The sequence below is a fragment of the Schistocerca americana genome, chromosome 5 (genome assembly GCF_021461395.2).
Source record: "Schistocerca americana isolate TAMUIC-IGC-003095 chromosome 5, iqSchAmer2.1, whole genome shotgun sequence".
Classification (NCBI taxonomy): Eukaryota; Metazoa; Arthropoda; class Insecta; order Orthoptera; family Acrididae; genus Schistocerca; species Schistocerca americana.
In genome coordinates, this window is record NC_060123.1 from 369,306,164 (window position 1) to 369,326,788 (window position 20,625).

Genomic DNA, 20,625 nt, shown 5'->3' on the forward strand with positions numbered 1-20,625 from the left:
GTGTAACGGGAGTACGATTCGTTATGAACAGCAAGGTAGGGTAGGGAGTGTGTTACTGTAAACAGTATGGTATCAGATTCGACAGCAAACCAACGCCGACAACGATGGTACAGGTACACATGCTAACGTCGCTAGTAGAAGATGATAAGATAAGGACATAAGGATAACAAATGAGAAAATTCATTAGTAAAGAATGAAAATCTAATACTCATGGGGAACTGAAATGTGTCTGTAGGGGAAGGAGTAGAAGAAAGAGTGACGGGAGAATATGGGCTTGGTAGTCGGAATGAGAGAGGAAGAAGACTAACTGACTCCTGCATAAAGTTCCGCTAGTATTAGCAAATACACTGTCAAAAAGTCACAAGAATTGGACATCGATTCGAAAAGGCCGGGAGATACGGGAAGATTCCAGTCGGAAAACATTGTGGTAAGACAGGGATTCCGAAACCAGATGTTATATTGCAAGGTGTACCCACGGGCAGATCGAGATAATATCGTAATTCAGTAATGATGAAGACTAGACTGAAGCTTAAAAGAATCGTCTGGAAGCATCAGTTTGGAAGGAAGTGGGGTACTAAGGTCCTAAGGAATGATGAGACCCGTTCAAAGTTCGCTAAAGCTGTGGATGCTGCGATACGGGATACTACAGTAAGCATTTCATATGAAGCAGAATGGACATTTGTAAAAAGAGCAATCATAGATGTTGGACAACAGACGTAGATACAAGGAAGGTAGCTGCGAAGAAACCTTGGGAAGCAGATGAGTTCGAGAGCTATCGCACCTTCAGATTAATAGCATACACATTCACGCTGGTGACAAGAATTATATACAGAAGAATAGAAAACTGAGGATCAGCTAGACGACAATCAGTTTGGCTTCGAGAAAGGAAAGGCAATATAGAGGCAGTTCTGACGTTGCGCTTAATAAGGCCCAATACTGAAGAGAAACCGAAAAGTGCATTGGATATGTCGACTTAAAAAGGCGTTCGATAATGTAAAATGGTACAAGATGCTTGAAATTCTGAGGAAAATAGGAGTACGCTAGAGAGATACGAACAGTATGCAGTAACACAAAAACCAAGAGGGGACAGTAAGATTGAAAAAACAAGAACGAATTATTACGATTATAGAGGGAACAGAACAGGGATGCACTCTCCCCTCTCCATCCCCCCAAGCAATGACGGAAACGAAAGAATGGTTCAAGAGTGGTATTAAAGTTCATAGTGAAAGGCTATCAATGACAAGAGTTACTGATGATTTTGCTATCCTCAGTGAAAGCGAAGAAGAATTACAGGACCTGCTGAATGGAATGAACAATCTAATGAGTACATAACGTAGACTGAGAGCAAACTGAAGAAAGACGACAGAAATGAGAAATGAGAACAGTGACAGACTTAACATCAAAACTGGGGACCACGAAGTAGATGAAGTTAGGAATTCTGCTACCTTGGAAGCAAAGTAACTGACTGGCAAAGCAAAGAGGACATAAAAAGCAGACTAGCACTGCCAAAGACGGCATTCCTGGCCAAGAGTAGTCTGCTATGGTCGAACATTGGCCATAATCTGAGGAAGAAAATTTTAAGAATATGCGTTTGAAGCACAGCATTTTGCGCCTGAGAAGGATGGAGTGTAGAAAACCCTGAATTGAAGAGGACCGAAGCATTTCAGATGTGGTGTTATGGAAGAATTTCGAAAGTTAGGTGGACTTGTAAAGTAAGGAATGTGTAGGTTCTCCATAGAATCGGCGGAGAAAGGAACATACAGAAGACACAAGATGAATTGAAATGACTATAGGATATGTGTTAGATCATAAGGGAATAATGTCCTTGGTATTAGAGAGAACCGTAGAGGTTAAAAACTGTAGGGGAAGACAGAGATTGGAATATGTCAAACAAATAATTGAGGACATAGCAACGAAGTTCAAAAAAAAAAAAAAAAAAATGGTTCAAATGGCTCTGAGCACTATGGGACTCAACTGCTGAGGTCATTAGTCCCCTAGAACTTAGAACTAGTTAAACCTAACTAACCTAAGGACATCACAAACATCCATGCCCGAGGCAGGATTCGAACCTGCGACCGTAGCGGTCTTGCGGTTCCAGACTGCAGCGCCTTTAACCGCACGGCCACTTCGGCCGGCAGCAACGAAGTGTCACCCAGAGATAAAGAGGTTGGCATAGGAGAGGAATCCGTGGCAAGCCGCATCAAACTATTCAGAAGACTGAAGACTCAAAAAAAAATTTGTTATTAAATGCAAAATTGTACACCACTGGCCATTAAAACTGCTACACCACGAAGATGACGCGCTACAGACGCGAAATTTAACCGACAGGAAGAAGATGCTGTGATATACAAATGATTAGCTTTCCAGAACATACACACAAGGTTGGCGCCAGTGACGACACCTACAACGTGCTGACATGAGGAAAGTTTACAACCGATTTCTCATACACAAACAGCAGTTGAACGGCGTTGCCTGGTAAAACGTTGTTGTGATGCCTCGTGTAAGGAGGAGAAATGTGTACCATCACGTTTCCGACTTTGATAAAGGTCGGATTGTAAACTATCGTGATTGCGCTTTATCGTATCGCGACATTGCTGCTCGCATTGGTCGTGATCAAATGACTGTTACCAGAATATGGAATCGGTGTGTTCAGGAGGGTAATACGGAACGCCGTGCTAGATCCCAACAGCCTCCTATCACTAGCAGTCGAGATGACAGACATCTTATCCGCATGACTGTAACGGATCGTGCAGCCCCGTCTCGATCCCTGAGTCATCAGATGGGGATGTTTGTAAGACAACAACCAACTCCACGAACAATTCGACGACGTTTGCAGCAGCATGGACTATCAACTCGGAGACCATGGCTGCGATTACCCTTGACGCTGCATCACAAGCAGGAGCGCCTGCGATGGTGTACTCAACGACGAACCTGGGTGCACGAATGGCAAAGCGTAATTTTTTCGGATGAATCTAGATTCTGTTTACAGCATCATGATGGCCGCATCCGTGTTTGACGACAACGCGGTGAACGCACATTGGAAGCGTGTATTCGTCATCGCCATACTGGCGTATCACCCGGCGTGATGGTATTGGGTGCCATTGGTTACTCGTCTCGGTCACCTCTTGTTCGCATTGACGGCACATTGAACAGTGGACGTTACATTTCAGATGTGTTACGACCCGTGGCTCTACCCTTCATTCGATCCCTTCGAAACCCTACATTTCAGGAGGATAATGCACGACCGAATGTTGCAGCTCCTGTACAGGCCTTTCTGGCTACAGAAAATGTTCGACTGCTGCCCTGGCCAGCACATTCTCCAGATCTCTCACCAATTGAAAACATCTGGTTAATGGTGGCCGAGCAACTGTCTCGTCACAATACGCCAATCACCACTCTTGATGAACTGTTGTATCGTGTTGAAGCTGCATGGGCAGCTGTACCTGTACACGCCACCTAAGTTCTGTTTGACTCAATGCCCAGGCGTATCAAGGCCGTTATTACGGCCAGAGATGGTCGTTCTGGGTACTGATTTCTCAGGATGTATGCACCCAAATTGCGTGAAAATGTAATCACATGTCAGTTCTAGTATAATATTTTTGTCCAATGAATACCCGTTTATCATCTGCATTTCATCTTGGTGTAGCAATTTTAATGGCCAGTAGTGTAAATTGACAAATAATGAAACATAATATGTATTGAAAAAGCAAATACTTTTGTTATTATTGGATATCTGTCTTGAGCTGACTGGAGTGCAATTAAAAATAATGGATACAAAGAGAACTTAGTGACAAAACTGAACAATAAAATCAAGAAACAGAAAAGAACAAACAAAATGACAAAATCACACACAAGTAAGTACACAAAATACAAGAATAGAAACAACAGCACAAAGTGTGAAACAAAAAGAAAGTAAAAGATGGTACACAATGACATACAACCACAAATACATACACAGAATATCCAATATTTCCAAAAAAAAGGGCATAAAAATAGCACACCAAACTAACAACTCAATTCAGAAATAGGAAAAACTGATCTATATCAGAAATCAGGAATACACCAACGGAAATGCAATACATGTGGTGGAAGATACATAGGTCAAACCAGGAGGACATTTGACACCAGATACAAAGAACATGTAAGAGCATGGAAGTATAGGACAAACCATTTGCAGAACACTTACACCAACATAAAATTACAACCAGAGACACAGACATGGAAATCATAAGGATAAACAACAACAAAAAACACCTCACCTTACGAGAAACTATCACATCCAAAAAACCATAACAGAAAAATACAACTCAAAAATAACGAGATCAACTTGGCAAATCAAACACTATTTAAACTGATTGATCACTAAATATAACATTAAAAGTACAAATGTAACCACAGGCTCCATTTACCACTACCATTTTCTCCCAGATCTATTCCACAATCACTGTCCAGGTCATCCCTGTCGTTCTTCCCACCCCCTGTGGGAAAAAACACCACCCCTCTCACGTCTCTATCTACATACAAGACAATTTCACTAATTCTCTATCTCTCTCTCTCTCTCTCTCTCTCTCTCTCTCTCTCTCCCACACACACACACACACACACACACACACACACCACACGCACACACATACACACACACATACAAAATCGTTTCATAGGTTGGCAACACTTACAACGTAAACGAAAACAAACGAATAGGCATAAACACTGTAGCAGTGATGAATGAAAAACAGTTAAGAAAGTCAATTATAAGTAGTGCTGCGTGGGAAAAAACCCCTTGTCGACATCAACCATGCTAGCAAGAGGGGTAGGTGCAGACTATGTAAAGAAACACCGTAAGTAGCTTACAGACTAACTTTATAAAGAAAACGCTGTTTTTAACTTAAAAGAATCAAAAAATAAATGTACAAACGTATGTTTCCAATTTAAAGAATGCCACAGAAGATGCTTTATAAATAAAAGCGAAACACGTCTAGATGGTGTAATTCTTTCTAATTACATTGCAATCAAATGGTTCAAATGGCTGTGAGCACTATGGGACTTAACAGGTGAGGTCATCAGTCCCTTAGAACTACTTAAATCTAACGAACCCAAGGACATCACACACATCCATGCCCGAGGCAGGATTCGAACCTGCGACCGTAGCGGTCGCGCGGTTCCAGACTGAAGCGCCTAGAACCGCTCGGCCACCACGGCCGGCCCATTGCAGTCAGCTCAAGACAGATAACCTATAATAACAGGTGTTAACAGATACTGTGGAAGATGGCCACACAAACAAACGTATTATGAAATACTTTTATTTTTAATAATTTTTGTTTTCAGTTAGCGTTTAATCCCGTATAGTACCAGATCCGCTCTAGTCAAGGATTGGCAACGTATTTTTATTTAACTTTGCGGCCGGATGGCCCTCCTGTTCTGGCAGTCGTCACTCACCTGAGGGAGGGAAGGTGAGTGCGCCACCTGTCTTTAGTTTGGGTGGTCTTTGTTCTGTGTGTGATCCTGTTCTAACTGTGTATCCTGAGTTGAAAATTTGTACCTAGCCCAGGATTTGCCTATACAAGAGTGGGAAACCGCCTATAAACCACACTCAGTCTGACTTGTGCACCACCTGGGTTCGTTAATCTGCAACACGGGTTCGATTCGAGTCTAGCTCACCTTGTACGATTCATGTTGTCTGCGGTGTAAATACTTCTCTTTTACTGTACTGGGACAAAGATGCATGAGCGCGTTGCACGAGTAGCGGATAAGAGGCTTGACCATGTTTAATGACCTTTTATGCGCTAGTCAGTTGTGCAGCGCTAGGGCATTCTTATTAGAGGCAGTTCAGTTTCAGAGATGTTTGGGAATTTGGGAGAAATTGTATGGAATACAAATACATTATTATGGAAAAAAAACTTGTTTGTAAAAACATTTTCTCGACTTTATATGTGGAGAAGATTTTTGGAGGAACATTTCAGCGAAAACAATACACGAGCTTGAATGAAATGTTTGTTTGTCAGAACTATTTATTGAAAGAAATCTTTGTCCCTCAGTCAACTAACAATATTCATGATTACTGCTAGTGTAGTCTCTTTGTTTACATCATGTCACAAGTAACGCAGGTGGTTTAAATGTCTCTAATTTCTGAATTGAAAGAATTTCGTAATTGTTGGAGTCGTCTTAGGTGGAGTCATCTTGTGCAGTCTTTTCCGATCAGAGTTTAATTCTTCAAGAACTCTTTTCTTTAAAGTAAAACCCTCCTCCACTATTCTTAGTAAAGTTTTGTAGTGTGTGCATTGCACCTTACGCCACACGTAGCCACAGATTGTTTCTCTCAAGCAAAGGAAAATTTAGTAGCGGGTAAATTCTTTTCTTTAGCTGTCTCATTTGCTGATTTCAGTTTGCTTTGAGAACGTCAATATACCAGACACAAAACAGCATGCTGAGCAAGAGGTAAGTTGTACGTCTGTATGTGTGTATGTATTTATTGAACTGGGGACCTAAAAACGACGGAGAGGCTTCGTCCCGTCGAAGCCCTCAGTGGTTCACAGCCCCACAACAGGCTAAAGCAGTCCACTCACCCCACCGCGAACCCAGGCTTATAGTGTGGTTCGGCCCCCAGTGGACCCCCCGGGAACGTCTCACACCAGACGAGTATAACCCCAAATGTTTGCGTGGTAGAGTAATTATGGTGTACGCGTATGTGGAGACAGCGCGCAGTAATCGCCGACGTAGTGTAACTGAGGCAGAATAAGGGGAATCAGCCCGCACTCGCCGAGGCAGATGGAAAACTGCCTTATATACCATCCACAGGCTGGCCGGCACACCGGGCCTCGACACTAATCCGCCGGGCGGATTCGTGCCGGGGACCGGCACGCCTTCCCTCTCGGGAGGCAGTGTGTTAGGCCGCACGGCTAGCCGGGCGGGCTAAGAGGAAAGTTACTTTTCTTTCACGGCAGATCTCACTCTCCAATCTTGTGAGGAAACAGCGTAGTCAGAATTTTTAGGTGTTGTGCTAAGCAAGCACATTAATCTACAATGAACAGTTTAGATAATCTTAATCAGTTATTTTCTTCCGAGTTGAGCGGTATTTTATTTTGTAGGTACTGTACATCAAATCTGGCATTGTACTTCATAACGTCCTACAGTATTGAGTTTCAGTGAAATAGTTTTCACAGAGGACATAATTAGTTTCTTTTGGCATGTACGAGGGCAGTTCAATAAGTAATGCAACACTTTTTTTTCTCGGCCGATTTTGGTTGAAAAAACCGGAAATTTCTTGTGGAATATTTTCAAACATTCCCACTTCGTCTCGTATAGTTTCATTGACTTCCGACAGGTGGCAGCGCTGTACGGAGGTGTTAAAATGGCGTCTGTAACGGATCTGCGTTGCAAACAACGGGCAGTGATCGAGTTTCTTTTGGCGGAAAACCAGGGCATCTCAGATATTCATAGGCGCTTGCACAATGTCTACGGTGATCTGGCAGTGGACAAAAGCACGGTGAGTCGTTGGGCAAAGCGTGTGTCATCATCGCCGCAAGGTCAAGCAAGACTGTCTGATCTCCCGCGTGCGGGCCGGCCGTGCACAGCTGTGACTCCTGCAATGGTGGAGCGTGCGAACACACTCGTTCGAGATGATCGACGGATCACCATCAAACAACTCAGTGCTCAACTTGACATCTCTGTTAGTAGTGCTGTCACAGTTGTTCACCAGTTGGGATATTCAAAGGTTTGTTCCCGCTGGGTCCCTCGTTGTCTAACCGAACACCATAAAGAGCAAAGGAGAACCATCTGTGCGGAATTGCTTGCTCGTCATGTGGCTGAGGGTGACAATTTCTTGTCAAAGATTGTTACAGGCGATGAAACATGGGTTCATCACTTCGAACCTGAAACAAAACGGCAATCAATGGAGTGGCGCCACACCCACTCCCCTACCAAGAAAAAGTTTAAAGCCATACCCTCAGCCGGTAAAGTCATGGTTACAGTCTTCTGGGACGCTGAAGGGGTTATTCTGTTCGATATCCTTCCCCATGGTCAAACGATCAACTCTGAAGTGTATTGTGCTACTCTTCAGAAATTGAAGAAACGACTTCAGCGTGTTCGTAGGCACAAAAATCTGAACGAACTTCTCCTTCTTCATGACAACGCAAGACCTCACACAAGTTTTCGCACCGGAGAGGAGCTCACAAAACTTCAGTGGACTGTTCTTCCTCATGCACCCTACAGCCCCGATCTCGCACCGTCGGATTTCCATATGTTTGGCCCAATGAAGGACGCAATTCGTGGGAGGCACTACGCGGATGATGAAGAAGTTATTGATGCAGTACGACGTTGGCTCCGACATCGACCAGTGGAATGGTACCGTGCAGGCATACAGGCCCTCATTTCAAGGTGGCGTAAGGCCGTAGCATTGAATGGAGATTACGTTGAAAAATAGTGTTGTGTAGCTAAAAGATTGGGGAATAACCTGGTGTATTTCAATGCTGAATAAAACAACCCCTGTTTCAGAAAAAAATGTGTTGCATTACTTATTGAACTGCCCTCGTAATTAGCTTCATTTTCATTATTTGAAATTCAGCATTTCAGTAAGATTAAAGTTTTGTTTCACGACACTGTTCACAACCGCAATCAGGGCCTACCGTCAGTATTTCCCAGCTGTTGTATACGATATCTAATGGATACGTTACACGAGGAGAAATTTTTTGAAAAAGAATGTTCAGTATTTTATATGCAAATAAGATTCATAGAAAACTTACAACCTTCCTGGCTGGCACGCTACTGCGCTTTGCGCATCAGGCTTTATTTTAATTACTTGGTACATGAAAATAAATTAAAATGTGAACCCAATACTCGAAATGCCTCATCGTTAAATGAAGAGAATTAAATGCATTAATAATACTACTCAGTGTCTAGAAATAAAGAATATTTTGTTTTCTGTTTGATGTTCCGTATTTTTTAATTAAATTTTAATTTAGCGTGAATACTCGCGTTTTCAGCAATTACTAATTAAAATTAAAAAAATATGTTTTCATGTTTTTAGTAATATTCCCGTTTGGTAAAAAGTAAGAATTAAAAAAAAAGAAAAAAACGTTGGCCGGCCGCTGTGGCCGAGCGGTTCTAGGCACTTCAGTCCGGTTTAAGTTGTTCTAAGTTCTAGGGGACTGATGACCTCAGATGTTATGTCCCATAGTGCTCAGAGCCATTTGAGCTATTTTTTAAAAAGTTAAAGAAAGGTGCTACTAGCAGAATTCAACTACACTGATCTGCAAAACTTAAGGGCGAGATGGATAAAGTAATGTAACATATTAACATCTCAGTGGAAATGAATGAAAGGGCTGGACGTCACATGCAGTGAAGTCACCGTGAATACACAGCAAAATGGGGCTGGCCCCGCAAAAGAAGGCAATTGAAGGAACGGGAAAAGACATTGTGTGTCAATCAGTGAGCAGTTAGGGGTGCAATATGATGGTGTCCTTCATTACAACTTGGCCCGGAGACAACATCTAAATGACGTGACAAGGGGGGAGAACCACCGGGAGACTGAAAGAAAGACAGTCTGACGAGTGTAGACCAGGAGTTTGGTGTTGCTCACAGCATTGTTTCACGCGCACAAGGACCGTTCCAAACCAGAGGCACTGCTGTCCGAAATGGAGGGGGCCAACAATGGTCAGTTACGGCGGCAGATGATCCGTGCATTGCCCATCAGCCAAGATGGGACAGGCGTCAGACAGCGGGTGCAATTGCAACGCCTTTCAACAGGGCTGCAAGGCACGCAATCTCACGCTCCCCAATGGCACGGTGAGTGCATGGGGGTGGTCTCTTTGCCGACGACCACTACGTTCTCTTCTATTGACACCTGCAAATCGGCCGCAACGTATACGATGATGACAAGAGCATACGGACTGGACCAACGAGAAGTGGGGGTCACATTCTCTTCTCAGACGAGAGCAGGTTCATTTTGAGTAGCGATTCTGGGCGTACTCGCATACGGAGAGAAGTGGCAGCACCTAATGCACCCAATAACATTGTCGAACATGATCGTTTTGGTGGTTCAGTTGTTAATGGTGTGCGGAGCCATAATGTTGTGCGGTGTACTGATCTTCAAGTCTTTAAACATGGTCCACTCACCGGTCAACATAGTTGTGACACTGTAATCCTTCCTCGTGTTCTTCTTTTGAGGGGTGCATTTGGCCCTGGCTTCATTTTTATGGATGGCAATGTGGGACCGTATCGAGCAGTGCTGGTGCAGGAGCTCTTGGAATAAAATTATACTCCCCGGACTTAAATCACATGGAGCACGTATGGAATGTTTTGGGGAGACGTATTGCACCATGCCCATATGCTCCAACGACCATCAGCAGTTGTCAGTCGTCCTGGTGAAGGAATGGAATGCCCTTGACACATGAACTGTTCGCCAGTCTTGTGGCCAACATGGGAGCACGTTGAAGAATATGCAGACCGATGACACACCCTATTAAGAACCAGGTTATGATGTTCATGGGACCACAGTAAATCGCTGTTACTTCAGTGTAATTATTGTCTTTGAATAAAATTGTCATTTCTGTTTGTTTCATTGTGCATCACTTTCGGTCACTTTCTGTATTGCACTATAGCAGTGTCTACTATGCACGATGAAAGTTTCACCGAGCTACACTACTTGGCGGCGACACATCAGGTGAAAGTTACTTTCGGTACTTAAGTTTTGCACACCAATGTAGTGATTTCGGAGTTGCAAACTCTATACGTTAAGCACTGAGCTACGTGTGACTCTGTTAGTAATTTAGAAATATTTTACATAATACTTACCAGCGTTCAGAAACCTTGGTCTCAAAACCGATTTTTTCGAGTGTTTTTAAAATTGCGCCATGCTGCTTTAGGAAACATACATCCGGCCACTGATCTCCAAACATCATAAGTATGGATGAAATCAAATAGAGGAGGAAATCCGCAAGGTCGTGTTCTTGAATGAGGAAGCATATCCACTTTGCATTAAACGCCGTGGGGAACAAATTTTCTAGGAGGCAAAATGTTTGCTAATACTGCTCACCTGCTTTACTTATGATTGAGCGTACGTTTCAATTGCATTTTATATCTGCTGATTAATTTCAGTTGTGACTCGTCGATATTGTTACTTATGTGTCTGAGATGCGGCAGGGCGTAGGCACGCTTAAGTGTGCATATGCAACGTGTTACCTGTAATCGAGTCATTTGCTACGCGTGAAAGGGGCCTAGGTTGATCTAAATTTGACTTCCTGATCCACTTCCAAACTATCTTTCTTCGCACTGAGAAACTCATTCTTAAGGTTTTCTTGTTGAAATCCTCTCTATCAATTCACTGGTATATGTAGTATGAAGATATAGCACATCTGTCTAATAGGTCGTACAAATTTGGTGAAATCTGTCGTCCTAGGGCTGGTGAATTCAATGGAAAGACCCCCAGCGTCGCCTGAAAGCGGCAACGATCATTTTATCTCAAACAAAAATTGTTCCCCTTGACGTGATCTACCACCCCTAGACGTTCGATACAAAGACTTTGATACAGCCTGCATATCAGTTAGAAACGAGTACATGAGACTCTACTGATGGGAAGATCGCCTTTTATACCGAAACATCGAAACGTGGGGGCTCAAGCCGAATCCAGACAAAACTGAAGTCACATCACTTCTGTTCTACAATATTATTTTTATTGCTAACCGGTTTTCGGCTTACAAGGCCATCTTCAGGCATTTACTCGTGCTTTTCATTTATTATTATAATGTTGTTCTACCAAGAACCGACGGAAGATTCTGTTAATATATCACATCACTTCCTCTTAAGAAAGGAGAACCACAAAGAATGCTTCGCGAACTGTATGATGGTGACACATTGAAACATAATCCACACCTAACATATCTCAATGTCTCAACTTCAGTCACTGTCTGAAAAATTTATCAGCAAAAGTCAAAACTAGAACTACACTGAATCAGAAGCTGCTCAATATGTCATGGGGTGTTACTGCCCAAACTTTAAGAATTGGAGTAATACCCCTCGTACACTAAACTGCAGAATACTGTGCTCCTGTCTGGACCAATAGCTGCCATACCAACCTTGTCGACACATTGCAGTGCGGTCCATGACTGGAACTATTAGGACAACACCGCTGCATGGCCTACCATTAGCGAGTAATATCGCCCCTTCCGGAACTAGACGGTTGACAGCTCTCAAATCACAGATGGAAAAATGTAATGACAATCCATTCCTTCTATTTATATCGGTGCAAATTTTCTTAATGGCAGCAACTGAGACAGAGGTCAAGAGTTCCATCTGTAGCTGTCGCCAATCGTGTCAAAGACTTCAACATCAGTGATCACCGGACATCGCTTGGGCAAGATCAGAATGACACGAACTCCCACCCACTGACAGATACAACAAAATGTTCAAATGTGTGTGAAATCTTATAGGACTTAACTGCTAAGGTTATCAGTCCCTAAGCTTACACACTACTTAACCTAAATTATCCTAAGGACAAACACACACACCCATGCCCGAGGGAGGACTCGAACCGCCGCCGGGATCAACCGCACAGTCCATGACTGCAGCACCCTAGAACGCTCGGCTAATCTAGCGATTCACAGATACAACTTTGAAGGTACCAGCATTTTCTCTTCCCAGAAGACAAAGTAACAACATCAACAGGATTCGAACAAACCATGGCATCTGACTCAGGGATGAACTTCAGAATGTCCCCAATGCGGCTGATCTGCAGCTGGAGAGCAGAGGATCGCCCACCTGGCCCTGATACATTCTTCAAGGAGCCGGCCGCATGGCCGAGCGGTTCTAGGCGCTTCAGTCCGGAACTGCGCTGCTGCTACGGTCGCAGGTTCGAATCCTGCCTCAGGCATGGATGTGTGTGATGTTCTTAGGTTAGTTAGGTTTAAGTAGTTCTAAGTCTAGGGGACTGATGACCTCAGATGTTAAATCCCATAGTGCTCGAAGCCCTTTGAACCATTCTTCAAGGGTGTGTTACAGGATATCCACGACCTCACTGGCCAAACAGAGGAATGCCTGGCCCACAGTGATCTCCACTTATGATAAAAAATACTGTAGTTTTGAATAGTTATTGCAATCTTTAATTTATTTGTAGCAATGTGCGTAATTTCATTGCTATGTAGATGTCAACATCTCTCTCTTTTCCTCTCTGTCTTCCCCTCTCTCACCCTCTCTCGCCATCTTCCCCCTCCCTCTCGACCCTCTCTTTCCTCACCTCCTTTCCCCCACTCTCCCTCTCTCCTCTTCTCTCTGCTCCTCCCCCTCAATCTCCTCTCTCTCCTTCATACGTCTCCCCCCACTCCGTCCCCGTCTGCCGCTCCCTCTCCCCCTCTCCAGCACTCTCTTCTCCTCTCCAACTCCTCCATCCCTCACTCTCTCATCTTTCCTCTTTCTCTCTCCCTCACCCCCACTCCCCCCTTCTCTCTCCCTCTTGCTCTCTCACCCCTGAGCGAGACGTCGAGCAGTGACAGCCGCAGCGCCCTGCCGGGCGGCGCTCGTAGCCGCCAGTGGCAGTCCAGCTCCCCCACGTAGTAGCCAGGGTAGGCCGGTGTCTGCAGCAGGCCGCCCCCGCTGTCCGCCAACACCACGTCGCCGCCGCACGCCCGCGTCACGTTCGCGCCTGCAACAAGAGGCCCAGCCAATGGAATCACATATGCTGGTTTCCACACAGTCGCCGTTGCTACTATTTATTGCTTCCGCAAAGCCTCTCAGAGTTTTCACTCCCTCACCTGCGGGAAAGAAGTCATCACTTATCGTGGGTGAAGAGCCATCGCGAAGTGTAGGAGTAACTTCATGAGAACCCAGGGATATGAGTTGGGACCGTTGATGTTCATCTTGTAGAGGAGTGTTACATATTGATGTACACTTAATTTTTCCCATCATTCATGGTGCGCCACTTCAATCGTCATTACAGTTGCAAGTATATAGTACTTTGGTCTAATCGTTGGTGGCAGGACAGTCACTAAAAGTGTAATTCCTCCACAGTACAGCCCATTTTTCCAATTGCTGTAAATTACATTACCAGGCAACACGGGATGTCATGACAGCGCTGGACGATGTACTTTCTGTGGAATGTAGACACTCCCGATAGCCAAAAGCTGTTGGTGGCAGAATGTAGAGAGTGTGCACCGTTGCGAGAAGTGCATCTCGACAACGCTCTTTCCCATACGAGTCGGAAAACCACGGCTCCTATCGATGAAATGGGGTTGCAGGTAGTGCTATACCCACCGTATTCCCCTGATTTGCAATTGCTGAGGACCAGTTGTCGTAGGCTATGAAAAAAAAATCTGCGCCGATACCATTTCCCAGACATCGAGGAACTGCGAGCAGCTGTCCTGCAGCTGGTGTGGCAGACTCCAGAAAGTTATTCACCGAGGGTCTACAGAATTTAAAGGATTCAATTTTGGAGAATACGGTGGGTGTGGCAATGCCTGGAGCCCAATTACAGCGATGGCAACCGCCGTTCTCCGACTCGCATGGGGACGGGCGTTGTTGTGCTGCAAGAACACTTTTCGTGACAGTGCACTCTCTTCACACATCTCTGAGTACCCGCAATGTTTACTCCCTACTTCCATAGAAACCACGTCGTGCAGGGCTGTCCTTGATGACCACACTCCATGTTCTCTCCTCATATCATGACAGCATTTGGGAAAATGGGCTGTACAGTGCAGGGATTTCACTTCTAGTAATTGTCGAGCCACCTATGGTCAACTTAAAGTCTTACATACTTGCAACTATAATGATGGGTCAGTCGGCGCAGCATGAATGATGGGGAAAGACAAAGGGTAAATCTGTATGGAACTTCCCTCGTATATTAATGACCTCGCAGAAAATATCTTCTTTCAGTTGTTGCAGTTGTCCGTAATGAAGTAGGGGAGATTGTTGTACCTTGGAACACTTTTCATACTTTCGCCCTCAGAATCTACGGAAAGGTTTCTCCAAATGTGAAAATTTTTTTCAAGGTGTGACATGATAATCTACCTAGGAATGGAGAAAATCCTGTCAATACCGTATTTAATAGTCTATGTGTTATATTATTACCCCACTGGATACCAATAATCGGTAAGTGAAGTGAAATTAAGAAGTACAGTTACGAGTTAAAAACATTTTGAAATACAAACTATTGGCTACCAGCACAAATTTTCATTTTCAAGAGACAGTGAAATTTGTTAAGCCATTAAAGAAACTTAGTTCATTTGCAAGTATTGCATATTACAAGATAGAATATCTTCTCCCCTTTCAAGGTAAAGATGGTGTACGACTGATGAAGAAAATATATAACTCAAGAACTTAACAACATCCTCCAAACAGCTTTATACATAATACAGCACTTTAATATGTACAAATCAAAATATTTAAAAACGCTGCACAAAACGCAGCCTCATGTCTCACAACAACAAAAACAGCAGAAAATCCCGGAAACTGGCTATAGCGGTTTTTAATGCATATTCTCTCATGTGCTTCTAAAATCAGTCACTGAAGTGAAACGCCGACCAGGAAACATCACGTGTTCCTAGGCACACTATCCACTATCCTCCAGGCACAGTATTTTCCTGTATTATCAGAAAATAGCTACAGATATTGATAAGATCTGTGAGTCGTGCAAAGAATGAGAATCTCGTAGCTTCACATTCGCACCAAGGGGTTAGTGAAATAGGCCCCGTAAAAGGTGCAGGCACAAAGGGACTGGCCCGCAAAAACTGAAAAAAATTAAGTAAAGTTTAAGAAGTGATTGGGAGAGGTGTGTGAGGTCTGCTACCCCTTTTGTTCTTATCTTCTGGGTTCGATAAGGAGCCTTTCCCTGGGCTTGCGACTGTCACAGTATCATTTCCAGAGCGCTGTTTCGTCCAATTTACATCGTAAAGAAAAGCCTACCATCGAACAGGCGTTTATCGCTAAAATGGTTAAAGTGGATACTGTGAGCTGCAGCCTGCACACGTTCAACCGTGGCGCCATCTATATTACTATATGGCTAAGGCGGTCACCCCGTTCCTTGGTCATCTAATCCCAGTTGCAGCTTGCTTTTCTAACGGCTTTCAGGGGCAACAGAAATTTAATTTTCAATGTTTCATGCAATTATTATCCTAATGTAAAATGCTATCACGATCCACTCATTAACATGTACATTATTTTCTGCCATTTTAACTAAGCACCACCACTCTACAACTGTTTTTACGGATGCATAGAAACAGGGGGCTCCCTTGATTGCTCTGTTGTTTTCCCTGATCATGCCCTCAAGGCCTGATTGCCTAGACGCTTTATTGTCTTTGACGCTTAACTGTATTCAATCTTGTGGGCACTGGAACAGTTAAGGCATTCTTTGAGCGCTAAATTCCTTGTAACGATTCTCTGAGTACCCTTCATTCTCTGCAACGTTTTTACTCGGCAAATAACGTAGTCAAAAATATCCAGGAGGCCCTCCACCAGCTACAACACCTGGGTACCAGGGCACTTGGGTATTGCGGGGAACGAAAAGGCGGATGCAGCAGCCAAGGAGGCGTGGATCGATCCCCATTTATTGCAGTGTGTTATTCTCCTGCATGCTATCATCTCGCTGTTGTGGTACAGAGTCATGGGAAGCGAAGAGGGTCTGGAAGTGACTGATCATAAGCTGCGTCTCGTAAAGCCGAGGCGTACTCCCTATCAGCCACGAAGACGGGATGAGGTCCTCCTTGCCCTTCTTCACACAGCCCAATCACGTATGGCTTCCTGCTCCGGTGAGAGGACCCTCCAACGTGTGGTGCTTGTGCCGTGCAGATCACTGTGCGCCACATTCTACTAGACTGTTTTATTTTCGGACCAGAGGGCAGCGGCAAATTTGCCGGGGCGATCTGTCCGAATTGTTTCCTAAAGTTTTAGGTAGATGTTCTTAATGTGTTAGTAGGGTACTGTTTCACCCATGATTTTTCGTAAGTGGTCAGCCTGTCACATTTTCCTGTCCCTTTCTTTTAGCTCTTCTGTGATTTCCTTCTATTTTAATCCCCCAAAAGCATCTCAAATCGTATTTTTTTTGAATGATTTGTATTTCATGTCGACAGTTAAATTGTTGCAGATGTAATTGTTCCACAAGTGACTGGCAGAGGACGCAAAATCAATGCAGTATAATACTGTATATTACATTACAGACGACTTCCTTCACTTGGAACTTTAATTTGGTGGCATGGAGTACTTTATAAAAATTCCTATATCGCAGTTCTTATATAACTTTTGGATAATGTGTGTACTGCTAACAGTGTAACAGTTCCTTGTTTATTCCCTGACTCGTCACAAAAATGCTAAACGTATGTTGGATGACGAAAACGAACGTTTTACTTATACAAGCCACAAGTGATACAAGAAATTTTAATACGTTCAGGCACTTCACAGTAATGGATTTATTTAGGCAGACTTGGGACAGGTACTTGATCACATCCATAAGTGTTATGACATAAATTAACGTTGCACAAATGCCTGAAGTTTAAAAACAGTTTTACGGTGATAAACCTGAAGTGAGAAAGACCTATCGGAAAGTATACCGTCCCCAGTTTTCTGAAGAAATGCTCTACACAGTCGAAAAATTTCTTTAATGAAGAGCTGAGTCACGCTATCAGCTCCGGGTTGAATCTAAATTATACGCTACTGGCCATTAAAATTGCTACACCACGAAGATGGTGTGCTACAGACGCAAAATTTAGCCGACAGGAAGAAAATGTTGTGATATGCAAGTGATAAGCTTTTCAGAGCATTCACACAAGGGTGGCGCCGGTGGCGACACCTACAACGTGCTGACATGAGGAAAGTTTCCAACCGATTTCTCATACACAAAAAGCAGTTGACCGGCGTTGCCTGGTGAAACGTTGTTGTGATGCCTCGTGTAAGGAGGAGAAATGCGTACCATCACGTATCCGACTTTGATAAAGGTCGGATTGCAGCCTATCGCGATTGCGGTTTATCGCATCGCAGCATTGCTGCACGCGTTGGTCGAGATCCAATGACTGTTAGCAGAATATGGAATATGTGGGTTCAGGAGGGTAATACGGAACGCCGTGCTGGGTCCCAACGGCCTCCTATCACTAGCAGTCGAGATGACAGGCATCTTATCCGCATGGCTGTAATGGATCGTGCAGCCACGTCTCGATCCCTGAGTCAACTGATGGGGACGTTTGCAAGACAACAACCATCTGCACGAACAGTTCAACGACGTTTGCAGCAACATGGACTATCAGTTCGGAGACCATGGTTGCGGTTACCCTTGACGCTGCATCACAGGCAGGAGCGCCTGCGATGGTGTACTCAACGACGAATCTGGGTGCACGAATGGCAAAACGTCATTCTTTCGGATGAATCCAGGTTCTGTTTACAGCATCATGATGGTCGCATCCGTTTTTGGCGACATCGCAGTGAACGCACATTGGAAGCGTGTATTCGTCATCGCCATACTGGCGTATGACCCAGCATGATGGTATGGGGTGCCATTGGTTACACGTCTCGGTCACATCTTGTTCGCATTGACGGCACTTTGAACAATGGACGTTACATTTCAGATGTGTTACGACCCGTGGCTCTACCCTTCATTCGATCCCTACGAAACCCTACACTTCAGCAGGATAATGCACGACCGCATGTTGCAGGTCCTGTACGGGCCATTCTGGATACAGAAAATGCTGGACTGCTGCCCTGGCCAGCACATTCTCCAGATCTCTCACCAATTGAAACGTCTGGCCAATGGTGGTCGAGCAACTCGCTCGTCACAATACGCCAGTCACTACTCTTTATGAACTGTGGTATCGTGTTGAAGGTGCATGGGCAGCTGTACCTGTACACGCCATCCAAGATCTGTTTGACCCGATGCCCAGGGCGTATCAAGGCCGTTATTACGGCTAGAGGTGGATGTTCTGGATACTGATTTCTCAGGATCTATGCACCCAAATTGCGTGAAAATGTAATCACATGTCAGTTCTAGTATATTATATTTCTCCAATGAATACCCGTGTGTCATCTGCATTTCTTCTTGGTGTAGTAATTTTAATGGCTAGTAGTGTATTAATAGTCTTTTCGTCCTCATCCTAAAGACGGAGGTGTCGTTATGGCCAGGACAAGAGCACAATAACAGCAACAAATTATTTTCTGCAACTGTAAGAAGACGTTTCGGATGTGCTATTGAAAATTATTTTCTCGTATTTTTTCAGATTTTGCTACATCACAAGTACACAAGTGTACGGAGAGCAAGGCATGTCCATAGCAGTCCCGACACTCAATCCGACGTTTTGTGCAGTGGATGCTACCGTAGCTCGCCGGTATTCAAAAACGAGGGCATCCACCTGCTGGACAGTGGTGTCGGTAACTTGGTGTGGCGTTTCAGGTCGTGCGTCATCGTCCAGTGACATCTGTTCATCCTTGAATCACTTGTGCCACTGTTTGACACTTGCAACGGACATCCAGCGTTCTTCGTACGCTAGTGACATTCTTTGAAAAATTTCAGTTCCCTGCACTCCTTCCGCTGCCAACAAGCACAATACACCCCTCTGCTCCTCTTTCCTTGCCTCCACTTTTCCCTTTACAGCAAGACTGAGTGTAGTGAAAGGTCGATGCGTACAAGTGCTCGCTCTGTTGTCACTTCAGTGTCCGTCAATGTCCCTCTAGCGGTGAGTTTGGGGTCTCAGCGCTCTTACTGAGACCACGCCTCCTGCCGTAGCAGTGGCATTACGATCCCGTAATCGGTTTTCATTTTACAGCCTCCATGCTGGTTAATTTTTAATGCGTCTTATACTTGGGAATCAACAAAATATTTTTGCGTTCCGAGCGGAGAGTTGCCTATTTGAATTTCGTGAAAAGATCTCGACGCAACAAAAAACACCTTTATTTTAATGATTGCCACACCAACTCGCTTATCACATCCATGACACTCTGTCCCATATTTCGCGATAATACAAAACGAGCTGCCCTTTTTTGGATTTTTTGGATGTCCGCTTCAACCCTTCGTGGTAAGGATCCATACTGCAAAGCAGTCCCCAATAGAGGTCGGACAAGCACAGTGCAGGCAGTATCTTAAGTACATCTGCCAATAACACTGTCTGTAGTTTGTCTTTCCCTTAACGTTGTTTAGGTGGTCGTTCCAATATAAGTTGTTCGCATCTGCAATCCTTAAGTATTTGGCTGAATTTAGAGCCTTTAGATATGTGAGATTTATCGTGTAACCGAAATTTAGCGGACTTCTTTTAGTACTTATGTGGATGACTTCACACTTCTCATTGTTTACAGTTAATTTTCACTTTTCGTACCAATCAGATTCCTTGTTTAAATCATTTTGCAATTGGTTTTGAGTATCCTGTGACTTCGCAAGACGGTAAACGACAGCATCATCTGCAAACAACGTAAGAGGGCTGTTTAGATTGTCTTCTTTGTGGTTTATGTAGATCAAGAACAGAAGAGGGCCTATAACAGTTACTTGCGGAGCCTAAATAGGCTCTGAATTATTTTAATCTCTCGAGGAGACACCGCTTAACGTAGTACCTTCCGTGAGGGCGTGAGGGTTTGCGAATTTCAGTGACGAAAGTTCGAGGTAGCGTAGCTACTGGTATGGTCTCCCATGCCGGGAAGTCCTCTTGCAGAGGTAACAGACAAATAGTGTCTCAC

General features: G+C 44.2%; 1 protein-coding gene across 2 annotated transcripts in view; it reads right to left on the reverse strand.

Moving 5' to 3' along the window:
• Positions 1–20,625, reverse strand: part of LOC124615849 — a 446,573-nt gene that overhangs the window by 45,340 nt on the left and 380,608 nt on the right. For both annotated transcript variants that reach the window (XM_047144004.1, XM_047144003.1), the window contains exon 4: positions 13,454–13,630. In XM_047144004.1, the coding sequence (XP_046999960.1) occupies positions 13,454–13,630 (177 nt within the window). The remainder of the gene's footprint in view (positions 1–13,453; positions 13,631–20,625) is intronic.